The 23,090-nt window shown below is 33.2% G+C and overlaps 1 protein-coding gene across 5 annotated transcripts in view; it reads left to right on the top strand.

The window, feature by feature from the left end:
* Synj1 (synaptojanin 1) overlaps positions 1-23,090 on the top strand; it is an 85,501-nt gene that overhangs the window by 19,931 nt on the left and 42,480 nt on the right. For 3 of the 5 annotated variants that reach the window (XM_077795384.1, XM_077795382.1, XM_077795381.1), the window contains exons 4-12: positions 649-916; positions 4,224-4,449; positions 5,400-5,483; positions 9,628-9,689; positions 11,289-11,385; positions 12,506-12,675; positions 13,664-13,745; positions 15,559-15,711; positions 17,835-17,991. In XM_077795384.1, coding sequence (XP_077651510.1) covers positions 649-916; positions 4,224-4,449; positions 5,400-5,483; positions 9,628-9,689; positions 11,289-11,385; positions 12,506-12,675; positions 13,664-13,745; positions 15,559-15,711; positions 17,835-17,991 — 1,299 coding nt within the window. Of the gene's footprint in view, positions 1-648; positions 917-4,223; positions 4,450-5,399; positions 5,484-9,627; positions 9,690-11,288; positions 11,386-12,505; positions 12,676-13,663; positions 13,746-15,558; positions 15,712-17,825; positions 17,992-23,090 lie in introns of all 5 variants that reach the window. The other 2 variants (XM_077795385.1, XM_077795383.1) reach the window with 1 other exon arrangement.

Here is a 23,090-nt window from a genome sequence, read left to right as displayed (position 1 = left end):
ATTGTGGTTAGAATACACCTTTGCTAATTTATAACTTCATACTAATTTCATAGGATTTTGTTCTAATTAAATTAAAAAAAGTCTATGAATGTTTTTATAAACTGCTTTCTGTCCATATATCATCACGAGCAGCTCAAATTTATATACTATTTTTCCACCTTTACTGTTCACAAAGAACTTTCACATTCATTTTCTCATCTGAACTTTCTATCATAAGATATTTTTAAGATATTTTTTAGTTATACATGGATACAATATCTTTATTTTGTTTGTTTATTTTTATGCAGTGCTGAGGATCAAAGCCAGTGCCTCACTTGCATGAGGCAAGCACTCTGCCACTGAGCCACAACCTCAGCCCTAGAAAAGATATTTTTTATTTGATAGATTTTATAGGCTCAGATTAAGTAGAGGAACAATTTTGTAAATGTGAGCTTTTCCTGTTAATATTTAAATGCTTATTATAAAAATGTATTTAAATAAGGATTTTTTCCAACTAAAAAAAATCTAGTGAGTTTAAACATGTTCATTACAAGTTTAGAATAATCACAATATCAGATTTAAAAAATGGAAATACAAGAAGAAAGAAGAACTTGAAATAACATAAAAATATTGGAATTTTTCATCCAGTAAAATCTTTGGGTTTTGCAGGTGATACTATGTTACATTATCTGGTCCTAGTCACTGGATGTATGTCTGTTGGAAAAATTCAAGAATCTGAAGTTTTTCGAGTTACTTCCACTGAGTTTATATCTCTTCGAGTTGATGCTTCAGATGAGGATCGTATTTCAGAAGTACGAAAAGTTTTGAATTCAGGAAACTTTTATTTTGCATGGTCTGCTTCTGGAGTCAGTTTAGATCTGAGTCTTAACGCACATCGAAGTATGCAAGAACACACAACTGATAACAGATTTTTCTGGTGAGTCTATGTTTCATTTTTTTCCCTTTTTAATCATGTGCTGTGCAACAACTTGGTCTTTGTGGTCATGATATCCATCAATTGCTGTTTCTGGAGATAGCAAGGGATGAACTCTACTGATTCTTCTTTTCTGCTTCTGAGTCCTCAACAGAGCACTTGTGGCACGTAGCGACTGTCAGTTTATTGAAGTTGGCATGTGACATAAAATTCATTTTCTCTCCTGATCCTGACTGACCTTTCATTTTAGAATAGACTTAAAATATTTGTTATAAATTTGGGAATGACTTTAATGGTAATAAAATTGTGTTCCTCATATTTACTGTTCTTAGTAAGCTCTTGTCTGGCGTTGTCATCATTCTAAATCAATGTTCTCTTATATTTTCAATTTTAAGATTGTAAGTAGATGACTTCAATTCAAGAGCAACAGATTGCGAAGAAAAGTCCAGTACTGTAGTAAATAAAACTTACATATGTAGCTAACTGTGATATATTACATGAAGGTGCATAACTGTGCGTAGTTATCAATAAGCATGAATAGTAAATAGAACACTTCTATTAGTATGGCTCTATGTAGCAGACCAGACTTCTAGTATAGTAGCTCTGTTGTCTACAGCCAGCATTGACCTTGATGTTTCTCCTTAATGCTTTATGCAGATTTTATTTCATTATATTGACATATGCTATAAGGCCAAAGCCCCAGACTCTCTGCTCTTGGCCTTCCTTAGTAGTTCAGATTCAAGACATTTTCTCCTATGTATTTTCTCCCCCTCACACTTTTACCATCACTCTATGGTCTTTGAGTAGTGCATTCAGGTATGATCCATTTGCTTTGGCTTTCAGGTAGGTCAAAATCAACCACAGCCTTAGGGAAGAAAACTAACTCATAGCTTACATGAAAGGGTCTTGACAAAGGGGAGCAGAGAAGGCAGAATGAATCAAAGCTTTATAGCACTGTCTATAGCAAAAGAGGAGACTTGAGTGATGGGAAAGAAGAGATAAGTAGTTGTGGAGGGGTTAATAGAGCAGTTGGATGGACAGAAAGCCCTCTTGGCTCAGAGAAGCTAGTAATGATGGATGTACTTTGGTCTAGCATTCAGAAATAGGCAAGAGTTAAAACTCTGTCAATCCTACATTTTTTTTTTCTGGCTAAAGACATTAAAGGCTTTTGGAAAAGGTAAATGTGTTGCAGCTGTGCATTGGGCAGCTGTTGTTACCTTTTTGGTCCCTCCTTATTCCTGTCCCAAATTACTTAGATTGAGAGAAAAATGCTTTCCTGCCACCTCAGGGAACCAAGCAGTTGCAGATAACATACAACTTTAAAGTTTAATCAGTAGGAGTAATTCATTTATGTTTTCATTCAATTAAGGATGGAGATGGGGACAAATTTAGATCACAGAAAGTCTGAGGGTTTTGTCCAGTAGGAGACAGGTTGAACAAAGGGATGGCTAAAATACCAAAGGTGAAGTTTCCTCTTTTTACAATTTTTATTATTTTGCTAAAGATTTGCATGTGAATTTTATTTTGCATAGAAAAATCAAAGTTTTTAGAATTGATTCTATACCCTAACAGCTTAGTGTAAATATTTTTCAGGATCAAGTAATATTTGATTCTAAAGAGTGCCAAATATCTACACAAAAACAAAGTAGTTTTATTTACCATTGGAAATTTTTTTGTATGCGATGGTGGGGATGGAATCCAGGGCCCTACCTATGCTAGAGTAGGCAAATGCTCAATCACTAACCTACACTTCCAGCCCCTTTGGAGATTTGAAACTACTGCCATTCTGGATTTCTTTTTTTTTTTTTTCATTTCATTCTGGATTTCAATAGAATTTTTAGAGAGTGACACACTGATAGTAAAGAAAAATGAGAACTCACAGCAGAGGAAGAAACTCTACCAGTATGAAACACATAAGGTTCAATGTCTACTTAAATGATTGCAAGTGAGTCTCTTAACTTAATAGCATGACATAGCTATCAGCCCTGGTGCTTTGGGTGTTCTGGGTCACACTCAACATTCACACTCAGGTGAATGTAAGTATTAGTGAAATATGAAACCTAAAGTCATTGTATTCATTAAATAAGTAATGGTCATCAGATTTAATATTATCCCAGTAGTAATCTCATGACTCATTTACATTTAGTGTACTTTCTTAAATGGACAAAAGGGGTTTGGGTTGCAGCAGTTGTACCTGTATCTGTAGCGGAGGACAGGTATTTGAGGACAACCAAGAACTACTACTGTTCTTGTCTCTTATTAGTAACCGTAAGTCTTCAAGCAAATGGTATTACATTTGTTTATCTAGTTTAAGATGGCAAGCTAATGTACAGCCCCGTAAGAAAGGTTTCTGCCTAAAATGGTTGCAGAGTTTTAAAATTCAGAATCAAATTTAGTAATACAGAAAATTCACTTTTGAATTAAAAGAGGGTTTCTTGTTTTTCTTCTCGAAACACTTGTTTTTTCAAAACATTTTTCTTAATGTTTGGTTGGAGTCTTTCGTATTAGTTCTAAGGAGGACTGAGGTTTCAGTAGAGATCTGAGTAGTGACCAGCAGGGTGAGAAAGCCAATCTGGAAGTAGCATTAGCCCTGCTCCCTGCTTTAATTGCTTTTATCTATTTGTTTGGATAAAACTATTCCCCTGCAAAAGTTTATAAATCAGGCTCCATCTGCTACCTACAATTCTAAAAATATTTGGAGTGGACTCCAGGTGTAGATTAGTGGTAGAGTGTGTGCCTAGCATGCATGAGACCCAGGGTTCTATCCCCCGCACTACCAAAAAAAAAAAGTATTTGGGGCAGTGGAAAACACTATGCCTACACCACAGTGGTACTGTTTAGTATGGCATATTTAAATTAATAGAGCCTTGTTAAAGTTGAGTCTGTGAATACAGCTTTATAAAGTGGGGTATGTATGTACTAGATTTTGAAATGTTAGGTTATTTACATTGTACATAAAGATATAACAAATGGAATATAGATGTAAAATAAAAAATGATTTCCTGGGGCTGGGGTTATGGCTCAGCGGTAGAGCACTCGCCTTGCATGTGCAAGGTCCTAGGTTCAATTCTCAGCACCACATAAAAATAAATAAAATAAAGTTATTGTGTACAACTACAAAAAAAAATATTAAAAAAATGATTTCCCTCATAGTACATGTAATGGATTGAATTATTTTGTTGCCTTTTAATTTAATAACATTATTGTTTAATGTTAGCACTGCTCAGTAGTATTGGGAGCACTGTTTTAATATTTGTACTTTCTTATTTAGTACTCAGTTGCCTAATGCAGTTATTTCCTTTTCTGTTAGGAATCAGTCTTTGCATTTGCATCTCAAGCACTATGGTGTGAATTGTGATGACTGGTTATTACGCCTCATGTGTGGGGGAGTGGAAATAAGAACAATTTATGCTGCTCATAAACAGGCAAAGGCTTGCCTCATTTCAAGATTAAGCTGTGAACGAGCTGGGACAAGGTTTAATGTCCGGGGGACAAATGATGATGGTCACGTCGCCAATTTTGTAGAAACAGAACAGGTATATACAGTTTATATTGCTTATCAATGTGTTATAGGAGAGGCACAGATAATACTAGGATAACCGATTTTTATTTGAGACAGAACTCATTTTGACATCTGTAATCTCATCTGTGGTATAATTGGCAACTTTCTAGGGAAGGCTTCCCTAAAACAAAAAAAAAACTTCTTTTGGTATGACTCTTAAAATAGTTAACAAGTTATTCACTAGCTAGCATGGCACAATCAGTGGTGTACATTTGATATTGAATTAAAATCCTCAATTATAGAGCTAGACAAGAAGAATATTTTTTATGCAGTTAAACCCAACTCTTAAAGATAAATATGTGTACTACCTAAAAATTAAAAATTACATTTTTGCCTGTAAAACTATATAATTATTCAGGCCATGTACCAGTCCAACTCAGATCTATCAAATTAAGTTTTGAGAAATATAAAAAGCTAAGGAAGCTACCCTCAGTGGCAACATACCCATAATCCCAGCTACTTGGGAGACTGAGGCTGGAGGATCTCAAGTTTGAGGCTAGCCTGGGTAACTTAGTGAGACTGTATTTCAAAATAAAAATTTAAAAAGGCTGGGCATGTAGCTCTGTAGTAGAATGTGCAAGGCTCTTTCTTTGTTTACCAGGGGATAGCACTGCAAAAGGAAAAAAAAAAAAAAGCTAAGGAAAACAATTGAAGGAAACAAAAGTATGTATGTAAAATTCTGAGATTTAAAAGGAGGTTCTTTTTATTATTTGGATGATTAATATTATTAACTGGAAAAAATCAAACTTATTTAGAGACATATTTTGGATACTTTGATTAGGACAAATTATGAGAGATAAGTTATAAACTAAAAATGTGCAACAGATTGTAGTAACTTTGTTTTTCTGATACAGAGGTAATAACCCCACCACCTGTGAAAATATGCATTGCTGTTGTTGTTGTTATTTTCTTTCCTTTCGGCAGGTTGTGTACTTGGATGACTCTGTTTCTTCCTTTATACAAATTCGGGGATCTGTTCCACTGTTCTGGGAGCAACCCGGGTTGCAAGTATGTTTGACATTCAATTTTATTTATTATTTTTTTCTCTTAAAAAAATTTCCATATTCTCTAAATTTTCAGGATAGTTAATTAATTCACTAATTATTCTATTCCATTTAATAATGTTAGCTGGATTCACAAGTGAGGATCTGAGAAGTGTCTTGTCTTGGATATTTTTTCTTTTAATGCTCTTACAAATAGTGCATTAGTTTTGTGTTTCTGTCATGAAATACCTGAAGCAGGCCAACTTTATAAAGAAAAGAGGCTTATTTTGGCTTATTTTCAGAGGCTGAAAGTCCAATATTGGGCAGCCCTATTGGTTCAGCCTCTGGTGAAGGCCTAATGTTGGATGGCATTGCCTGTGGGAGCATGTGTGGGAGAAAGAGATCATGTCTGGGAAAAGGAAGCCAGAGGGAGATTCTGATGTGGCTCAGGCTTTTATGACCACTTGCTCTCACAAGAACTCACTACAGGAAGCCAGCATTCCTTTCTGAGGTAGCTCCCAATAACTTAAGGACTTTCCATTCTAGACTCCACATCTTAACAATTCCATACCATCTCCCAATAGTGTCACCCTGGGGACCAAACTTCTGGCACATGAACCATTGGGGGACAGACCATATGCAAGCCCTACTAAAATCCAGCTGCTGTATTTCATTTTAAAAATTTAGATGTTTGCCGGGTGTGGTGGCACACACCTGTATCCCAGTGGCTTGGGAGATGGGAGGCTGAAGTAGGAGGATCAAGAGTTTAAAGCCAGCCTCCGCAAAAGCTAGGCACTAAGCAATTCAGCGAGACCCTGTCTCTAAATAAAATGCAAAATACGGCTGGGGATGTGGCTCAGTTGTTGAGTGCCCTTGAGGTCAGTCCCCAGTACCAAAAAAAAAAAAAAAATTAGGTTTTTATAGCACATTGATTTTCACAGTGTTTACATATTTATTATCTTACTGTGTTAGTATACAATAATTTAATCTTCAGGCAGAAGCATGTAATAGTTAAAGCTTCAATACTGGCTTTTCAACCAACATACTTAACTCTATTGCTATAAGCTGTGTGATTTTGAACAAGAGATTTAATTCCTGTCTCAGTTTCCTTATATGTAAAACAAGAATAATATTAAAACCCTTCATAGGGTTGTTTTAAGGACTAAATGAAAAACACTTAGAAGAGTGCCTGACACAGTCAGCAACATGTCAGGATTAGCTATTGATGCTATCACCAATAATGTATCTGCTAAAGGAATTTTACTTGGTAGTCTGTGATGACGATCATCTTCAGCATGTTTTCCGACTTGCTTTCTGATAATTTTTAAATCTCCTTTGCTGATCTTTGTAACATTTTTTAAAAATATAAGGTCATAATACCAAATTTCATCCAATAGTACAATCTTATATTTTAATTCACAAATCCTTATGCCTAAAGAATAAGTCATAAACATTTTAGGCTTCTAGGTATGTATAATCTAGTAAGTTTTGTACCTTAGCATATAGCATCAAGAAAAGGAATAGAAAAGGATCTTACCTTGGACCCCTAGCCCAAGTAAGTGTTTCTCACAATTATTTAGCTTAGCAGTTTTTAAAGTCAACCTTCCTTTGAATAGGAATGGATTCTTGTCTTGAGTGTTTTTTATACCAAAGTAGTTTTTGCTCCATTCTAAAATAGTAGGTAATAAAGAAATGAAAATATATGACTATTTTTAAAGATTAGAAAAATACATAATTGATTTTAAAAATATTAAAATGCCAAGTCCAAAGATTAATTGTTTCATAGAAGGCAAACAAGTAATCTGTTAACCTAGGGTGGCTTTTAATGGATAGTAGGTGTTTTATGTGTTCTCAGAACTGGAATTTATTTTAAGGGATCTTTGAATTTAGTGTTGACTAGTGAGATGTCCCACTTTAGTAGATAGAGAATCCTTAGGCAATTGTTCTTTGTCTTGCATCTTTTTAATTAATTCCCCTGTGGCTTTTTAATCAAAAGGTTAAAAGTATCATTTGAAGTGGTGATAAAATGCAGATTCACAACTCAACTTTAGATCATCTAAAAGCAGAATCTGGAATGCATTTTTAAGCAAGTGCCCTTCCATTCAGAGTCAAGAACTTCTGTTGTACACCATCTTATTGTAATAGTCTGAATCAGCTGGTCCTGTAATACTTTGCCCTAGCATTCTCCAAGGCTTTGGGACTTTGTATTTATTTTACTCCTTTCATCTCACTTAAGGTCTCATAATTTCTTTGGACCCTGAAGATTCTTACAGTTTTCTAACCAATCTCATCTTTCTAGGCTCTGTTTCTGGTTACCTTTCTGACACTTCTTTTTAATTTTTGATGTATTCGGCTTCACATATATATATACCCGAGACCTACCTCCTCGTAATCTGGTTTACTCTACCTATTCTACTTTATGCTTTGCTGTTTTCTAACAGGAATCTTCTACTTCCAAAAGTAAGATGTGTTGTCCTTCAACATCCAACTCAAATCTCATTTGAATAACTTCTAATCACTCATCCATGCTGATCTCTCTAGTTAATAATTAAGTTCTTCTAGTATGTATTATTTTATACTAGTTGCTTATTGATAATTACAGTGTTATGCAAGATAAATATTAAACAATAAAAAATGCTATGTCTTAAACTTTTGTATATGTATAGGCAGTTAACCTGAGATCATGCTAAAGAGAAGGTGTCAACTTTTGCTGAGTTTTCTCCAGTTTAAAATATTTAATCTCCTGAGGCACACATTTTTCTTTTCTTTTTAAAAAATGTTTTATTTTAGTTGTAGGTGGACACAATATCTTTATTTTATTTATATGGTGCTGAGGATTGAGCCCAGGGCCCCACACAGCTCTACTGCTGAGCCCCAGCCCTGAGGCACACATTTTTCTTTTCTTTTAATATTTTTTGGCTGTTGATGTACTTTTTAAAAATTTATTTATTTATATGTGGTTCTGAGGATTGAACCTAGTGCTTCACACATGCTGGGCAAGTGGTCTGCCACTTAGCCACAACCCCACCTCACATTTTTCTAATTTTAAAATTTTATGAAGACTTTGAAGTAGTATAGAATGAAACTCAATCAAATGATTCAGTTAGTGTAAATGTGAATCTAAGTTAGAGCATTCAAATTCTTATAAAAAAGAAAAAAGAGTCCACTGGTTATCAGGATAATCCTTATGTTGTCCGATTTAGGACAGCAAGGGAGAATACTTGATGTTAATATTTCAATTCAGTTTTGAGATTGGATAAGCATATTAGAGATTATTTTCTCTTTTTTTTTTTTTTTTTGGTCAAACTATATGACTGATATGGCAACCCTCCTTCTATACCTCCTACACTTAGAGTCACTTTGTTCACAGATTATCAAGAATGAATTCTAGGGAACTTTGATCTTAGCATCTAAGAGAAAAATGTTAAAGTTCAAATTGGTCTTACCTTTGTATTTCTTCTGTTAGATCTTCCTCAGTCTTGCCTCATCTCTCTACCACACTCCTATGTGTAGAAAGAGACATTATGAGAATATACAGCAGATATATATGTTCTATATTGTATTTTTCATTTAATCCCAAATTTCTAATTCTGAAAAATGTGCTGTTACTCTAACTGCATGGCTTTGAGGTTGACTTGGAAAGGGTCTTTTTCCTGGAAGGAATTACATTTTTAATTCATTGGAGCTTTTGGTGAAGGAGAGGTGATTATGGAGTATTCACCATAGCAAAGAGAAAGACACATGGACATAGTAGTGGTAGGCAGTTTGGAAGAGCAGTAATTTAGGTCAGGAGATGTAAAAATATCATCTGAATCTTTTTTGGAATTGATTATGTAGATCTAAGAGGGCAAGTTATCTATTAACTTACATGGGGCAAGTAGATTGAACTTAAAAATGAGGTAATATGTATGAAAGCACTAAATCAATGAAAATTATTATTAGGTGAAAAGTATTTCATAATGGTGTAACTTGTAATTCTTTTTTAATGAGATTGCTTTTTTAGAAATAAAAGGGAGGGGAAACTTTTAGAACTGTTTTTAAGATTGTCATCAGCTATTTGATTTACTACTGGGTGTTCAACAAATGGATTGTTACATATTTCAAACAATGATAGTTTCTTGTCTACATGTTGTTTTTTGATGTGATTAAATATATTTTTCTTGTCTAAGGTGGGATCCCATCGTGTCCGTATGTCAAGGGGTTTTGAAGCTAATGCACCTGCTTTTGACAGGTAAGACTCATTATTTTTACATAGTGTTATAAGTTTTGATATTGTTAAGCAGTGAGATTACTTGTGTTTACTGAGTGCTTTCAACTTTTTTGATGCCATGTAAAATTCCTCTGACTTCTAATTCAGTTTGAAGACTGTAATGTTATAACTTCTAGGGGTGAATCTTAATCTTTTTAGCCTTAAGACTTCCATTCTGGGTGCATTGTTCCCTGCTGGCTACTAGCCAAATATAGCTGCTAAGCACTTAAAATGTGACAAGTCCAAACTGAGATGTATTATAAATGTCAAATGTGTACTTGATTTCACTTAGTATAAAATATCTCAATATTTATTTTATAGTGATTACATGTAGAAATATTTTAGGTGTGTTGAATTAAATAAAACATTTAATGACCACTGTTTCATTTTAGTTTTCTAAATGTTCCTTCTTGAAAATTTTAAATCACAGATGAAGCTCATGCTTTATTTCCTACATATGGTATCCCTCTATCTGGTAGTCCCCTTTATCCTCATGGTATACATTGTGAGACGTCCCCTCCTCCCTGGGAATGCCTGAAACCTCATATATCTATTTGTATACTGATTTTTCCTAAACATATATATTTGTGACAAAATTTAGTTTAGACATTAGGCAAGGTAAAAAATTAGGAACAAGATCAAATAAGATAGGACTGTTAACAACAATATACTGTAATAAACATGTTGTGTAGCTGGGTGTAGTGGTGCATGCCTTATAATCCCAGCAGTTCAGGAGGCTGGGGCAGGAGGATTGCAATTTCAAAGCCAGCCAGAGCAACTTTGTGAGGCCCTGAGTAACTTAGCGAGAACCTGTCTCAAAATAAAAAGGGTTAGGAATGTGGCTCAATAGTTAAGCACCACTGGGCTCACCCCCACCACACACACACACACACACACACACACACACACACAAAATTAATTATGTGAATTTGGCTTCTCTCTCTCAAAAGAATCAAGACCAATTTTAACAATTTTGGATTGCGGTTGATCTTGAGTAACTAAAACTTTTTTATTTTTCTTCCTTTATTGCTTGCCTATGTCCCAGAAGCCCAAGGAAAAGGGAAACCACAGATAGGGAAAGACTGCTGTATAGCTTCTGGAATGATTGAAAGTGGAGAGAAAGAAGACACATATTCAGGGCCTAGTTCAGGAGTTATACCTAGTAAGGAGGTCCTTCTAAATGTTTTCAGAGTATGTAATGACCTTACTGTGTAATCAGCCAAGCTGATACCTTGTTTTGTCTGGTTCCAGTCTTCCAGAGTGGAGAGAGGGCTGGATGAGTCCATAGCTTCAGCATGGGTGAGAGTCCATAAGTCAGAGAGGAAATTGCATTAACTGAGTTTTCATAAATTCAGAGGTATAAGATTTATACCCAATTTGGCCAATTGTCTGAGTTTAAAATACTGCCACCTAGGTTCTGTTTAATAATGAAGTCTTAATTCTGTCTATGTGTGAGTTTATAGAGATGAACCCAACAACTACGTATAACTGTAAAGCTCCAGTGGGAAAAAAAAATGGATTCTGGTTTTTTTGGGTGGCTTATCATTTGACATATGCTTATTTCCTTTTTCTCCTCAATAGGCATTTTAGAACACTTAAGAATTTATATGGCAAACAAATAATTGTAAATTTGCTTGGATCTAAAGAAGGTGAACATATGCTAAGTAAGGCTTTCCAGGTAAGTATGGCCATTTCTTCTTTTGTTCTGGACCATGGTCACCTAGAATAGTATTTTTAAAAAATAATACAATAATCAAATTCTCCTGGGATATAAATTATTTCCTAGAGAAAGGTTAGTACTTATTGGAGTCTCTAATTCTTTGGAACCATTAGAGAACAATTTAGACTGTGCTGCTGAAATTTGAATTTTGGAAAGCTTTCAAGACAGTTGTCCTTCTTTTTTTAATCTGCTGTTTAGTTTTTTAGAGAAGCAGAAAAATACCACCCCCCCAAGCAAAAGTGTTCATCTATCATTAGTAGAGAAATATCAGGCAGTTTCCTCCTTTATTGATTGCCTATGTCCCAGAAGCCCTAGTCATTTGTGTACACGCAACACTACACCGTCGTGTGTAGATGAAGAGAAGACAAGTGAAAGGAACTCAAATGCCTGGCTTCTCAAGAAAATTACTTTTAATAAGTGCTTATTAAGGGCTGGGGATATAGCTCAGTTGGTAGAGTACTTGCCTCACATGTACAAGGCCCTGGGTTCAATCCCCAGCACCACAAAAACAAAACAAAATAAATAAATGCTTATTGAGTCAATATTGAATTAATATAAATAATGATGTTACATAAAATTATAAACTTAAAATGGTAGAAATCATTTTTTAAAGTTCAGTCTCACATGTCTAAAAAGTAACCTAGTTATTTGGCTATATTTTAACCTTGTGATATAAGTATTGTTAATAAACAGATTATACTTTAGAATGTGAATTTTTAGTAGTGTACTTTAAAATGTATTATTAAATGAAAGTATAGAAAATTAATCTTTCAGTTCTTGATACTTTGTGTTACAAAAAGAAAACTTTGAAATTCTTTAATTAGTATAAACAGTTACTAAATTGTGTTGGAAAATAAAATACTTGTGATTGGAAATAATTTTTCATTTTCTAAATCAGGCCAGAATGTTATTTAAGTTTCCTGGTATTAATTATGTCACTCAGTTTCTCAGGGATAGTATATGAGGTTTTAGGGAATACATGACATTAGGTACCAGCAGGTAATTTTCCATTTTACTGTTAGTGTCAATAAGGTCATATTTAACATTCAGATTACTATTTGCCTTTTTAACTTTTCAGAGTCATTTAAAAGCTTCTGAACATGCTGCTGATATCCATATGGTGAATTTTGATTATCATCAAATGGTTAAAGGAGGAAAGGCAGAAAAATTACATGGTGTTCTTAAACCTCAAGTCCAGAAGTTTCTAGATGATGGATTTTTTTATTTTGATGGAAGTGAAGTTCAAAGGTTTGACTGCTGTCTTTCTCTGTTCTTTAAATTGAAACTTTGCTATACTTTTAAATTTATTCTTATCTTTGGACTCTTTAATTTCCTTTTTAAAATTAAAGTTTATAATTTAAATATCATTTTTATGCTGAATTTTCTATAGAATTCAACAAATAAGAGCACATACTATGGGAAAGGCAGCATAGTCTGTGTTTCAATATTAGTGGCTATGGGGATAGGCTCTGTTATGTGCATTTACATTTGAGGAAATCAAGTCATAGTCTCTAATCTGTTCCAAGTCACATGACTAGGAAGAATTAGAGCTAAGATACATCTGGCACTAGACCTCTTGCTGTTATCTATGAAACTATTCCATTTTTAAAAAATAATTAATGTGTTAATGTTTTTTGACCCTGGTTAAAACTGTTAAGTGCAAATAGAAATAAATGGCATATGCTTACTCTCTGCTTTAGTGTAATTTAAATTTTCAGTTTTGTATAAGCAATAAAGGAAAAAAAGTAAATATTGTAGGATTTAAGTTCAGAATATAGGTTGAGGTAAACTTTGTGAATAACATTTAAATTTTTAATTTTTTCACCTTTTTAAATTTACTTAGTATCAATGCCATAGCAATGTTATAGGATAGTCAGTAGAGAAGGTAGATCTTAAATTTTCTAAACTTCTTTCCCTGAATATTTGATTATCTTTTAAGTGCAAAGGACTATAGGATTATAAACCTGAATGTTCGTTTAGTTCCAGACTACTGGCCTAATTAAAAATAAGTGTATCACAGATAAAGACTATATGGCACAATGTGAACACATTATAGACTCTTCATGGTGACTGTATGGATAGTCATGGCATAATTCATCTTTTTAGTATGTTTGAAAATTGTAATAATGAAAGGGGTGCTATGTTTTAATCACCTCAGTTATTTTAATCAACTCAGTTGTTTTAGTTTTATTTTTGTTGCAAACTAGTTGTATTAACTTTATTGAAACTATTACAGATGCCAGAGTGGTACAGTTCGAACAAATTGCTTGGATTGTCTTGATAGAACAAATAGTGTGCAGGCGTTTCTTGGCCTAGAGGTAAAAAATAAATTAAAATGCATGTATCCTCTACCATATGCCTCTTTGAATGCTTTTATAATACTTATATTTTTCACTAGTTTCTTTTCAGAATATAAAAATGAAGTTATGTTTCATTAAATGCATTTCTACTTCTTTTCTAGTCTTTTTTTTTTTTGCTAAAATACCTTTTGATTTAAATGTTTTCCTTTATCTGTTCCTCACATTCTCTTTATGTAGCTGTCTATTTCCTTCTATTCTCTTTGAAAAACTGATTATTTATAGTGTTCCAATAATTCCAAGAAAAAAGAAAAGGAGGGAAAAAGGCATGTTGATTATTTAGATGGATTTTATCACATTGCCATGGGTTTTTTTCCATGTTCTGGCTTTAAGTGACTGAATATACTTTCATGGATTCTGAGTAAGCTTATTGAAATACTTAAAACTTGCAATGAAAAGTATAACAGGTGTTAATTTGCAGGATCAGTCTTAGCTGACCTTCCACTATTGGAAATTAGATTCAAGAATGTTCCCTGGGGCTGGGATGTGGCTCAAGCGGTAGCGCGCTCGCCTGGCATGCGTGCGGCCCGGGTTCGATCCTCAGCACCACATACCAACAAAGATGTTGTGTCCGCCGAGAACTAAAAAAAATAAATAAATAAATATTAAAAATTCTCTCTCTCTCTCTCTCTCCTCTCTCACTCTCTCTTAAAAAAAAAGCCTAGGACGGGCTTTGTTTAAAAAAAAAAAAAAGAATGTTCCCTGGTACAATATTTGGTTGACTGGTTACAAATTTTAATGCGAGGGTAGGCAAAAACAAACTAATAGTGATGTAAGATCAGTTTCACCCACTTCCTTGAAAGGGGAAAGTTTAAATGATGAAGGAGCTCTTGTCCTGGGGGCTTATTTTGTTTTCCATTCTAGCAAAGAACAACTCTGCTCTAAGTCTTGGGGAATCTATTTACCTTTTTTAATGTTATTTTAGTTTTTGATTCTTATATAATTATGGATAATCACTGTGCTTAAAATATAAGGTAAAAGAAAACATAAATAGGAGTTAAGTAAAAATAAAAGGCACAGAATATTACTGGATTCCAAGTAAGAGAAGCAGATTGAAGAAGGATTTTGTATTGCTTTGACTTTGCCAGATTTCAAAGCTAGAATTCACATAAAGTAATGATCAGAAACTTCTCTGAACACTTGTACTATTTGTTATCTGAGATGGAGGAATTGTGGTAGCCCAAAGCTCCTTAAATTCCTTGCCTGCTGTATTCCTCCTAGTTCTCCTTTGTACATACTATCAATATAGATTTGATATATAAAAATCTGTCATGACATATGCAAAGCTGTAACTTATTTTCTTTATTTGTGTGACAATTTAAGAGCAGCTTTCCTTTTCTTTATACTCTCTTGACTTTTATTATCCAAACTTGTAGAATCACATCCAAAAATTAAAGCAACTTTGCTATTTCCATATATATTTGGGAAAACTAGATAAATGTTTTCTGATGAATACTGTTGATTAATTATATCTTTTAGGTGATCAAGGTAAACTAGTCTGATTTATAGGAACATTTGAAGATTAATTTTATCATTTAATCAGAAAGAAGTTTTTATTAATAAAGGGAATATAAAGTCACTTTAGTTTTCATTGGTGTGGCATGTACTTCAAAAATTGAAGTGGTAGAAAACAACAGCCTAGTAAAATGTTCATGTTTTCAGAAACCAGTCTCATTGTCCTATAACTATAAATTTTTATTTGATTCTAATAAGTTCTTAAGAGTCATTACAATTCATTATTATGTTTATAAAAGGTTCTTGTTTGCTGATTTAGATGCTGGCTAAACAGTTGGAAGCTCTTGGCTTGGCTGAAAAACCTCAGTTGGTGACTCGCTTTCAAGAAGTTTTTCGGTCCATGTGGTCTGTGAATGGTGATTCCATCAGTAAGATATATGCGGGAACTGGAGCTCTTGAAGGGAAGGCGAAGGTAGATCCAGATCTATCATAATATTACCAATGATAGTCTTTCATTTTCTCTTTTTTTTTTCCATTTTCTCTTAATAAAGCTTTAAAGTGACTTTTTAAAAAACTAACAGATTTTTAAGTTAATAGATATCTACTTTAGAATTCTGTTTTATCATGCTTTTGTGCCCTCTTTGATACTTCCTTCTATGGTGGGTGATAATAATTAAATGGAAAAATTTTTTTTAGTTTTGAGAAGGGTACGTATATGAGACTAATTTAATCAGTGATAATCCACTAAGATACCATGTATTGATATTTTTATGATTTTTACCTTGAATGTATATTTTACTTTTTTATCCTTTATATTAATTGTAAAAGTGATTTTTTTTCTTACCGTGGTCCTCCTAATATAGTATCCTATCTCATATGGCTTTGTGTCCCCTGAACTTGACATAGCACCTGACATTGAATAGATATATGACAAATGCTGAATGGACAAATAAATCCATCAATAATTTATGAAAAACCTACTATTAACATTTCTAGGGCTTTGTTGTTGAGTTTTTGTCCTTCTACTTATTTTGCTTTGAAAATGAGGCTGTCAGAATGTGCCAGAGAAGTACAAGATAGGGATTTAATTATAATTCTGATTTTCATCATTATTTTTTGATTGCTGATATTATCTGTAGACTACTTTACCCTTTAGTATTTGGTCCTTAATGTGGAATTTTGGAAGTATATTGGGTTATTTATCATTATTTTTTATCCTTAAAATAGTGTTTAACTTTTAAGGGATCCTGGTTTCACTTGAATCTATTAATATTTCAGATCTCTAAAATCCCTCATTATTTAAGGAATAGAAATGAGAACATTTACAACTTTTATAGTTCACATTGAACTTCAATATAGCAATGGAAATTCTGTAAAGACATTTGTCGTCTCTGTGTCTTTTGAATTTTCCAAATCTGAATTTCTCCTCTTCTGTATCTCATAAAATGCTATGCCTCAACTCAGAGATATTGGCCTCACTTGCAGAGTTTCTTTTGCTCAACTCTTAGGAATAGTTTGCATTGACTTTTAAAAATATTTACTTCTTAAATGCTTCCTATATTTGAAAACCTGAAATTGTTAAACTTTCATTTATTTCTTTTAAATAGACATACTTCTTGCTATTAAAAGCTGATTCTCTACAACTATTGCTTAAAATAATCTGCCTTTATTGTTTTTTCCATGACTAAGTCAATATATGTACAGAAGTTACATATATTTTCAGTAGACTTTTATCATTTACAATATGTAGATAAAAATATAATATAAAAAAACCTTTTTATATTAAATATACTAGACTGAAATGAGCTAAAATCTAACATCTGAACTGCTCTTTCTTTTCCTTTCTCTGGGTTCCTTTTGATTAATTGCCTGATAATGTGAATGGTGAGTGTTTTTTCAATATCATTTGTGTATGTTATCTGAAGGGAAACAATGTTTTAATGTGAAATTTAAGTAAAAATAGAGTGGCATTCATTTGGTGGCATTGAAGAAAATGACTCTTTATTCTGAAAAGAAGTCTAATTATTGTTATTCCTTTAAAGAAAAGTATATTGCAAATTAAAGTTATTTTTTAAAAGGCAAGAGTTTGGGGGTTTTTGTTTTTATTTTTTGGGGTTTTTTGTTTGTTTGTTTTGGACAGTCAAAATCTATAAGATCAAATTGAATCCTCTTTGTGATAACTAACATGCCTAAGTAAAAGACATATACATTAAAAGTCATAATCACCTCACTGTAGGAATATGTTTATTATTTTTATGATTTATATTTGTATAGGACAGAAAATGACTCTAAATAAACAAACTATATAAGTACACTTCTGGTTATTTCCTTTACTTCTCTGTATCACTACTGGATGTAATTGTGGCACTTAGCTTTTTTCTTTCTTTGTGAACTGTTATGTGAGAGAAGAAAGGAAATAGTGACATCTTGAGGCCTTTTAATGTAATGGTTGTACCTGCAAAGTAAGGTGATTAGGTCCTTTTTAAACTAAAATCATATGAAACCAATTTATACTTGCAGAATGTTGACTCAAGTAAAATGAACAGTATTTAGAATGAAAACTCATGCTTCTTTCTCCCTCAACAGGCTGGAAAGTTAAAAGATGGTGCTCGTTCTGTTACCAGAACAATTCAGAATAACTTCTTTGATAGCTCCAAGCAAGAGGCCATTGATGTTTTGCTACTGGGAAACACTCTAAACAGTGATTTAGCTGACAAAGCTCGGGCACTTTTAACTACTGGAAGTTTGCGTGGTATGTGTACTTACTTTATATTTTATTTATTTTATGTAATTTAGAATTCTTGTAAAAGTTGAAGAGGTAAATGTAAACATTAAAACAAATAATATTTAGATCATAGTTGATTAAATAGTTTTGAAGGAATTTTTGTAAAGGTGATTTTTAAAAATTGCATTCTTCAACTGTAGCTTGTCTTTTTAAAATGTTTATACTGTTAGTGGTATTATTTAAACAGAAACTGGCCAAATATTTTCTTCTCTAGATTATGCATATTTTCTTCTTAGATTACAAGTGAGGGAGTAAATGATCTTATGTATTACCAACTTTATAATAGGTGAGTTTTCATATAATATTGAGTTAGCACTTATAATAGAGCGTTCAATAATCTAATTATATTTTAAATACTTTATTGAAAAAATGAATATGTTGTTTATTTTTCTAATCGCCACCCCCCAAAATTCTGTACTTTGTCTTAACTTTATTGTGATAGTTGGAATAAATATTAAATCACATTAATCAATAATATAAAGTAGTGCTTATTACCGGTCATTAACTGCTATTACTAATTTCAATATTTGGCATAAATATATGGTTTTTTAAGATAGCTTTTTATCTTCCATTCTGTCTTTATTTAAAATCAAATGAATTTCTTATGTCAGTGAGCACATAAAAATAGTACTGTAGGAAAACTCAGCATTCTTTATATACGTAGTAGATTAGTGTTCCTTTTTTTCACCTCTGAGCTTTATTGGTTTATAATTGAATAAATTGGACTTCTTCCATACTTCCACTGTTTTTCCATTTTGACTTTATAGTGCTGTTGACTTTTTTTTTTTTTTTTTACTGTTAGCCCCATATAAACCTTCTAGTGTTTCCTGCTCAAGTGAAGAAAATTGTTCATGCATCAAGTTATGTCCTTTTGTTTAATTATTTGGCCAAATAGGTGATTGTGAGCTCTTAGAGTTCCACATAGTGCTCTGAAGGGATTATGGTCAGCTCCTCATGCATCTGTTAGAGGCTAGGCGACCAAGACTGACTCCTCAGACTCTGGGGGAAAAGATCTGGTCTTAGCTACTATTATTGACTTCAGGCTTTCTTCCTGGCTTTCAAAAGTAGAGACTGACTGATTTATGTTTTGTCACCTCTTTCCACCTGTGCCTACTTTGATGTGGAGGCATTAATAAGCAACAATTGAAAGTAAGTGGTTGAAGGAAAAGAGCAGCAAAGAATCCAAGTAATTCCCAAACTTGAGCATCAGATTTTTAGTTTCCTGCACATTTTACTAGATGTAAAATATGCCTTTAAAAAATTAGTGCAGTCAGTTCTGCTATAACGCTTGTTTTGAGACTGGGAATTTGTTCCAATATGGTTGAAATATTAGGAGTGAATTGAGCATAATGCCAATTTTGCATGAGCTTATGCGTGATTTTGCTGGCAAGCAACATTAGGTAAATGTAGAAAACTGTATCCAATAAAACTGAGATAGGTACAAATAACAAATATGTAAAGCACACATACACATAAGCATGTATCTTAATACATCTTCTTTACCCCAATTCACCCTGTATGTTATGAGCCATACCTATCCTCATCTGGTATTTCAACTGCTCATCCATTTTTCCAATAACCCTTCTGCTAGCATTCACAATTTTTATGCCCTTCTGATTCCCATTTCTACAAGTTAACTTCATATCTTTTCAAGATGAAGTGCATTATTGTAGTATTCATGCACTTTGTAACCTTTTAACATGCATAATACATGCTATTGTGTTTATTAGGTTCCTATCACTTTGGTATGTTACTATTGAAGTTTTAATGTGATGCCCCAACCCTATTTTCCTCATAAACCCCAATTCCCTCTGGGAATTGGCACAATTTTGCATAATACAGTGATGTTTTTAGAATGTATATATCTTGTTACAGCTGAACTGATAGTACTTATCAACTGGTGAGTCTCAGGAGACATACTTAAAGGTATGTATTAGAGCAGTACTTTCCATATCTTTAGAGTCTTCACCTTCCTAAGTTTTCATATTCATATCCTTAAACATGTGCACATGCACACATATAGACAAACACAGAAGCAACTGAAAGTGCAGGCTTTGGGCCTTCTGATTGTGAAACAGTGGAGCTGAGTCACTGTAGAATATCCTTTGATGCAGAGGATTTGTATCAGTTATTGTCATCTATTTGTAATCTTTGGTGTCCTATAGCCAACAGGAAAAAAATCAAGTCATTGAATTGACTTTTTTAAAGAAAAGTGAGATCATCTCAGAATGTTTTATCATAACACTCTGGATTTTAACTGTAACTTGTTGTTTTACTAATGATTCTTTGTTTTCTTCTTGGTGCATCCATAGTTTCTGAACAGACATTACAGTCAGGTACAGTATAGTCAATTGATCTATAAATAAAAGCAACTTTTTCTTTCTTTTTCTAAAGTTTATACTGTACACAAATAAAAAGATGTAATTGGAAATTTTCTCATTTTGTCCTCAGACTCTAACAGGATAAATTGATATTTTGTTTTAATCTGAAAGAAAAATGTTACTTTAAAAGTTAAGTACTTCATTCAGAAGGAGATATACAAAGTTCTGTATCTTCTCATATCAATGGCTTGATTCCAATTAAAGATAATTCAGCTAGTTTTAATTTCATTTTTTTATTTCTTTAAACAAGCATTGTTAGTTCTATACCTTCCTTTGGATTAATTTCAGAATGCTATCTGTGTTATTTGTGGCTTCTCAACTGTGGCAGTCACAGTGGTGAAAAAGCATTGTCACATTTTCTTACATTATGGATGGCAATATTCTTTTTTGGGGAGGGGGTGGTAGTGAGGTGTGAACTCAGGGGCACTTAACCTCTGAGCCACATGCCCAGACCTATTTTGTATTTTATTTAGAGACAGGGTCTCATTGAGTTGCTTAATGGCTCACTTTTGCTAAGGCTGGGTTTGAACTCAGGATCCTCCTGCCTCAGTCTCTTAAGCCACTGGAATTACAGGCGTGCACTACTGCACCCGGCTGGATGACAATATTCTATAACTACAGACCTGCACTAAAATATGATCTGAAATTGTTTAATTTAAAAACACTAGTATTACTAACCAAGTCAGAAGACTTAAGTACATAATACCTAAAGGTTATTATTTTTCCTGCCTATTTATTCAGAGGAGCCCATTTCTTCATTCTGTGGACAAGGTTTACGATTTTGTCTTTAAAGACGAATATGTGGCAAAAGGAACAAAAGCAACAAAGCTCATGCCAGAAATTTGGCTGAAAATAACATCTTTTCTTCCCCTTGTTAAGATTTGGTATCAAATTACTTAAGATTTGTTTTGCCGAATTTTTCTTTTGAGAAGAGTAGGGAAGAGAGTACTTGGCTATGTTTTGGGATCATATAATGATTTTCTGAAATAATGTGGTATTTAGGGATGGACATCTGTTGTTTGAGCACAGATTCATTATTTCTTTAAGTACATTAGTGTATATGTGTGTGTATATTTTACACAAATATACATATATGTATGTGTATACATATTACCTTATTCCATTTAAAAACCAATTTGACTTTATTAATTTATACAATGCCACAACCTCTTTTTGTTCATGCTATTCATTATTCTCTTGCTTAATATTTCAAGTTATACAATCATAGAATGTATTTCAGTGTAGAATGTATTTTAGAAGCTCTCTTCACAGTAGTAACAATGGCAGTGACTTTAATGATAAAGACCAAAGATAAACCATAGTAATAGAGAATGATTTTTATATAGGTACAGTCAGCTTTCAGTTAACCATACCAACAAGCCAAAACAAATAATCTGATTTTATTACTGTCCAAATACCTCTTCAGGTAGTCAAATCACTGGCAAGAGGGTGAGAAATATGCATATCTACTGCTGGAACAATGGGGATATGCTTATTATCTGAACCAACAGTTTTTTCACTAAAACTATATTCATAATAATCCTAAAGCATGATAATCCTTACTGTTTCCACTCTTATTTTATCAGTAGACTGATACTTCATAATATCATAGTAATGTAAGATTATGTGGTAAAAGGTGAAATAGTTTTGATTTCCTTTTTCTCTTACCAGTTAACTGCCAATTAAGTGCAAATATTATGGTTTTAGGTTGAGGTACTGTTAAAGTTCTATTTTTAAGTGCCAAGAAGTTCATTAAAATAGGGTGTAGGCTTAGAAGGGCAAGATAGATGATACACCAAAAAATATGCAAGAAGAGAGGCTGAGGATTCAAAATGTATTGAGCATTCATCTTGCAATTTTGTATTTTATTTTGTATCGGGCATCTTTTTTGTTGCTAGGGATATTTCAATAAACAAGACCAACCTTTTTTCTGTTGTCATGAAGGGAGATAGCTACACAATGAATAAATAAAATACAGGTTGAATATCCCAATACAGGTTGAATATCCCTTATCTAAAATGGTTGGGGGCAGAAGTGATTCATATTTCAGAGTTTTGAAATATTTGCATAGATTTACTGCTTGAGTATCCTAATCGGAAACTCCAAAATTTCAACTGCTTAAAAATCCAAAACTTTTTGAGCATCACATTTGTGCTCAAAAATTTCTGGATTTCAGATTTTCAGATTGGAGTTGCTCAACCTGTACATAGTTTGTAAATGGTAGATGCTAGAGAAAAAAGCAATAGAGGATAATGGAAGGTCAGGGGCAGATAGCAGTTTTAAATAAGGTGGACAGGGATGACCTCATTGAAAAGACTTTAAGGAGGTGCGGTGAGAGCGTTGCAGGCAGTGGAAATGGCCAGGACAAAGGCCCTGTGGTAGGAGTAGACCTGGTATCTTTTTGAAACAGTAGGAGGCCAGTGGCAGAGCAGTGAGTGAAAAGGAGAAGGTAGAAGGATTAGATAAATTATTTAGGGCCTCGTGGACCATTGCTAAGGACTTTTGTTTCTATTTCATTTTCAGCTGTCTCATATCTTCCATAATATATATTTTTGCCATTATTTATCAAGCTACCTATCAGTAGCAAAAATCTTAAAAATAAATGCTCTTAAATGTTTTTGTTTGAGGAGAAATAAAATATAAGTTTTTACCAGCCTCTTCATAAAAATTGTTTAAAGTCCAGTT

Source organism: Urocitellus parryii, chromosome 2, assembly GCF_045843805.1.
Source record: "Urocitellus parryii isolate mUroPar1 chromosome 2, mUroPar1.hap1, whole genome shotgun sequence".
In the NCBI taxonomy this organism is placed as follows: domain Eukaryota; kingdom Metazoa; phylum Chordata; class Mammalia; order Rodentia; family Sciuridae; genus Urocitellus; species Urocitellus parryii.
The sequence above is the reverse complement of the archived record's forward strand: the minus strand, read 5'-3'. Positions and strand labels throughout refer to the sequence as shown.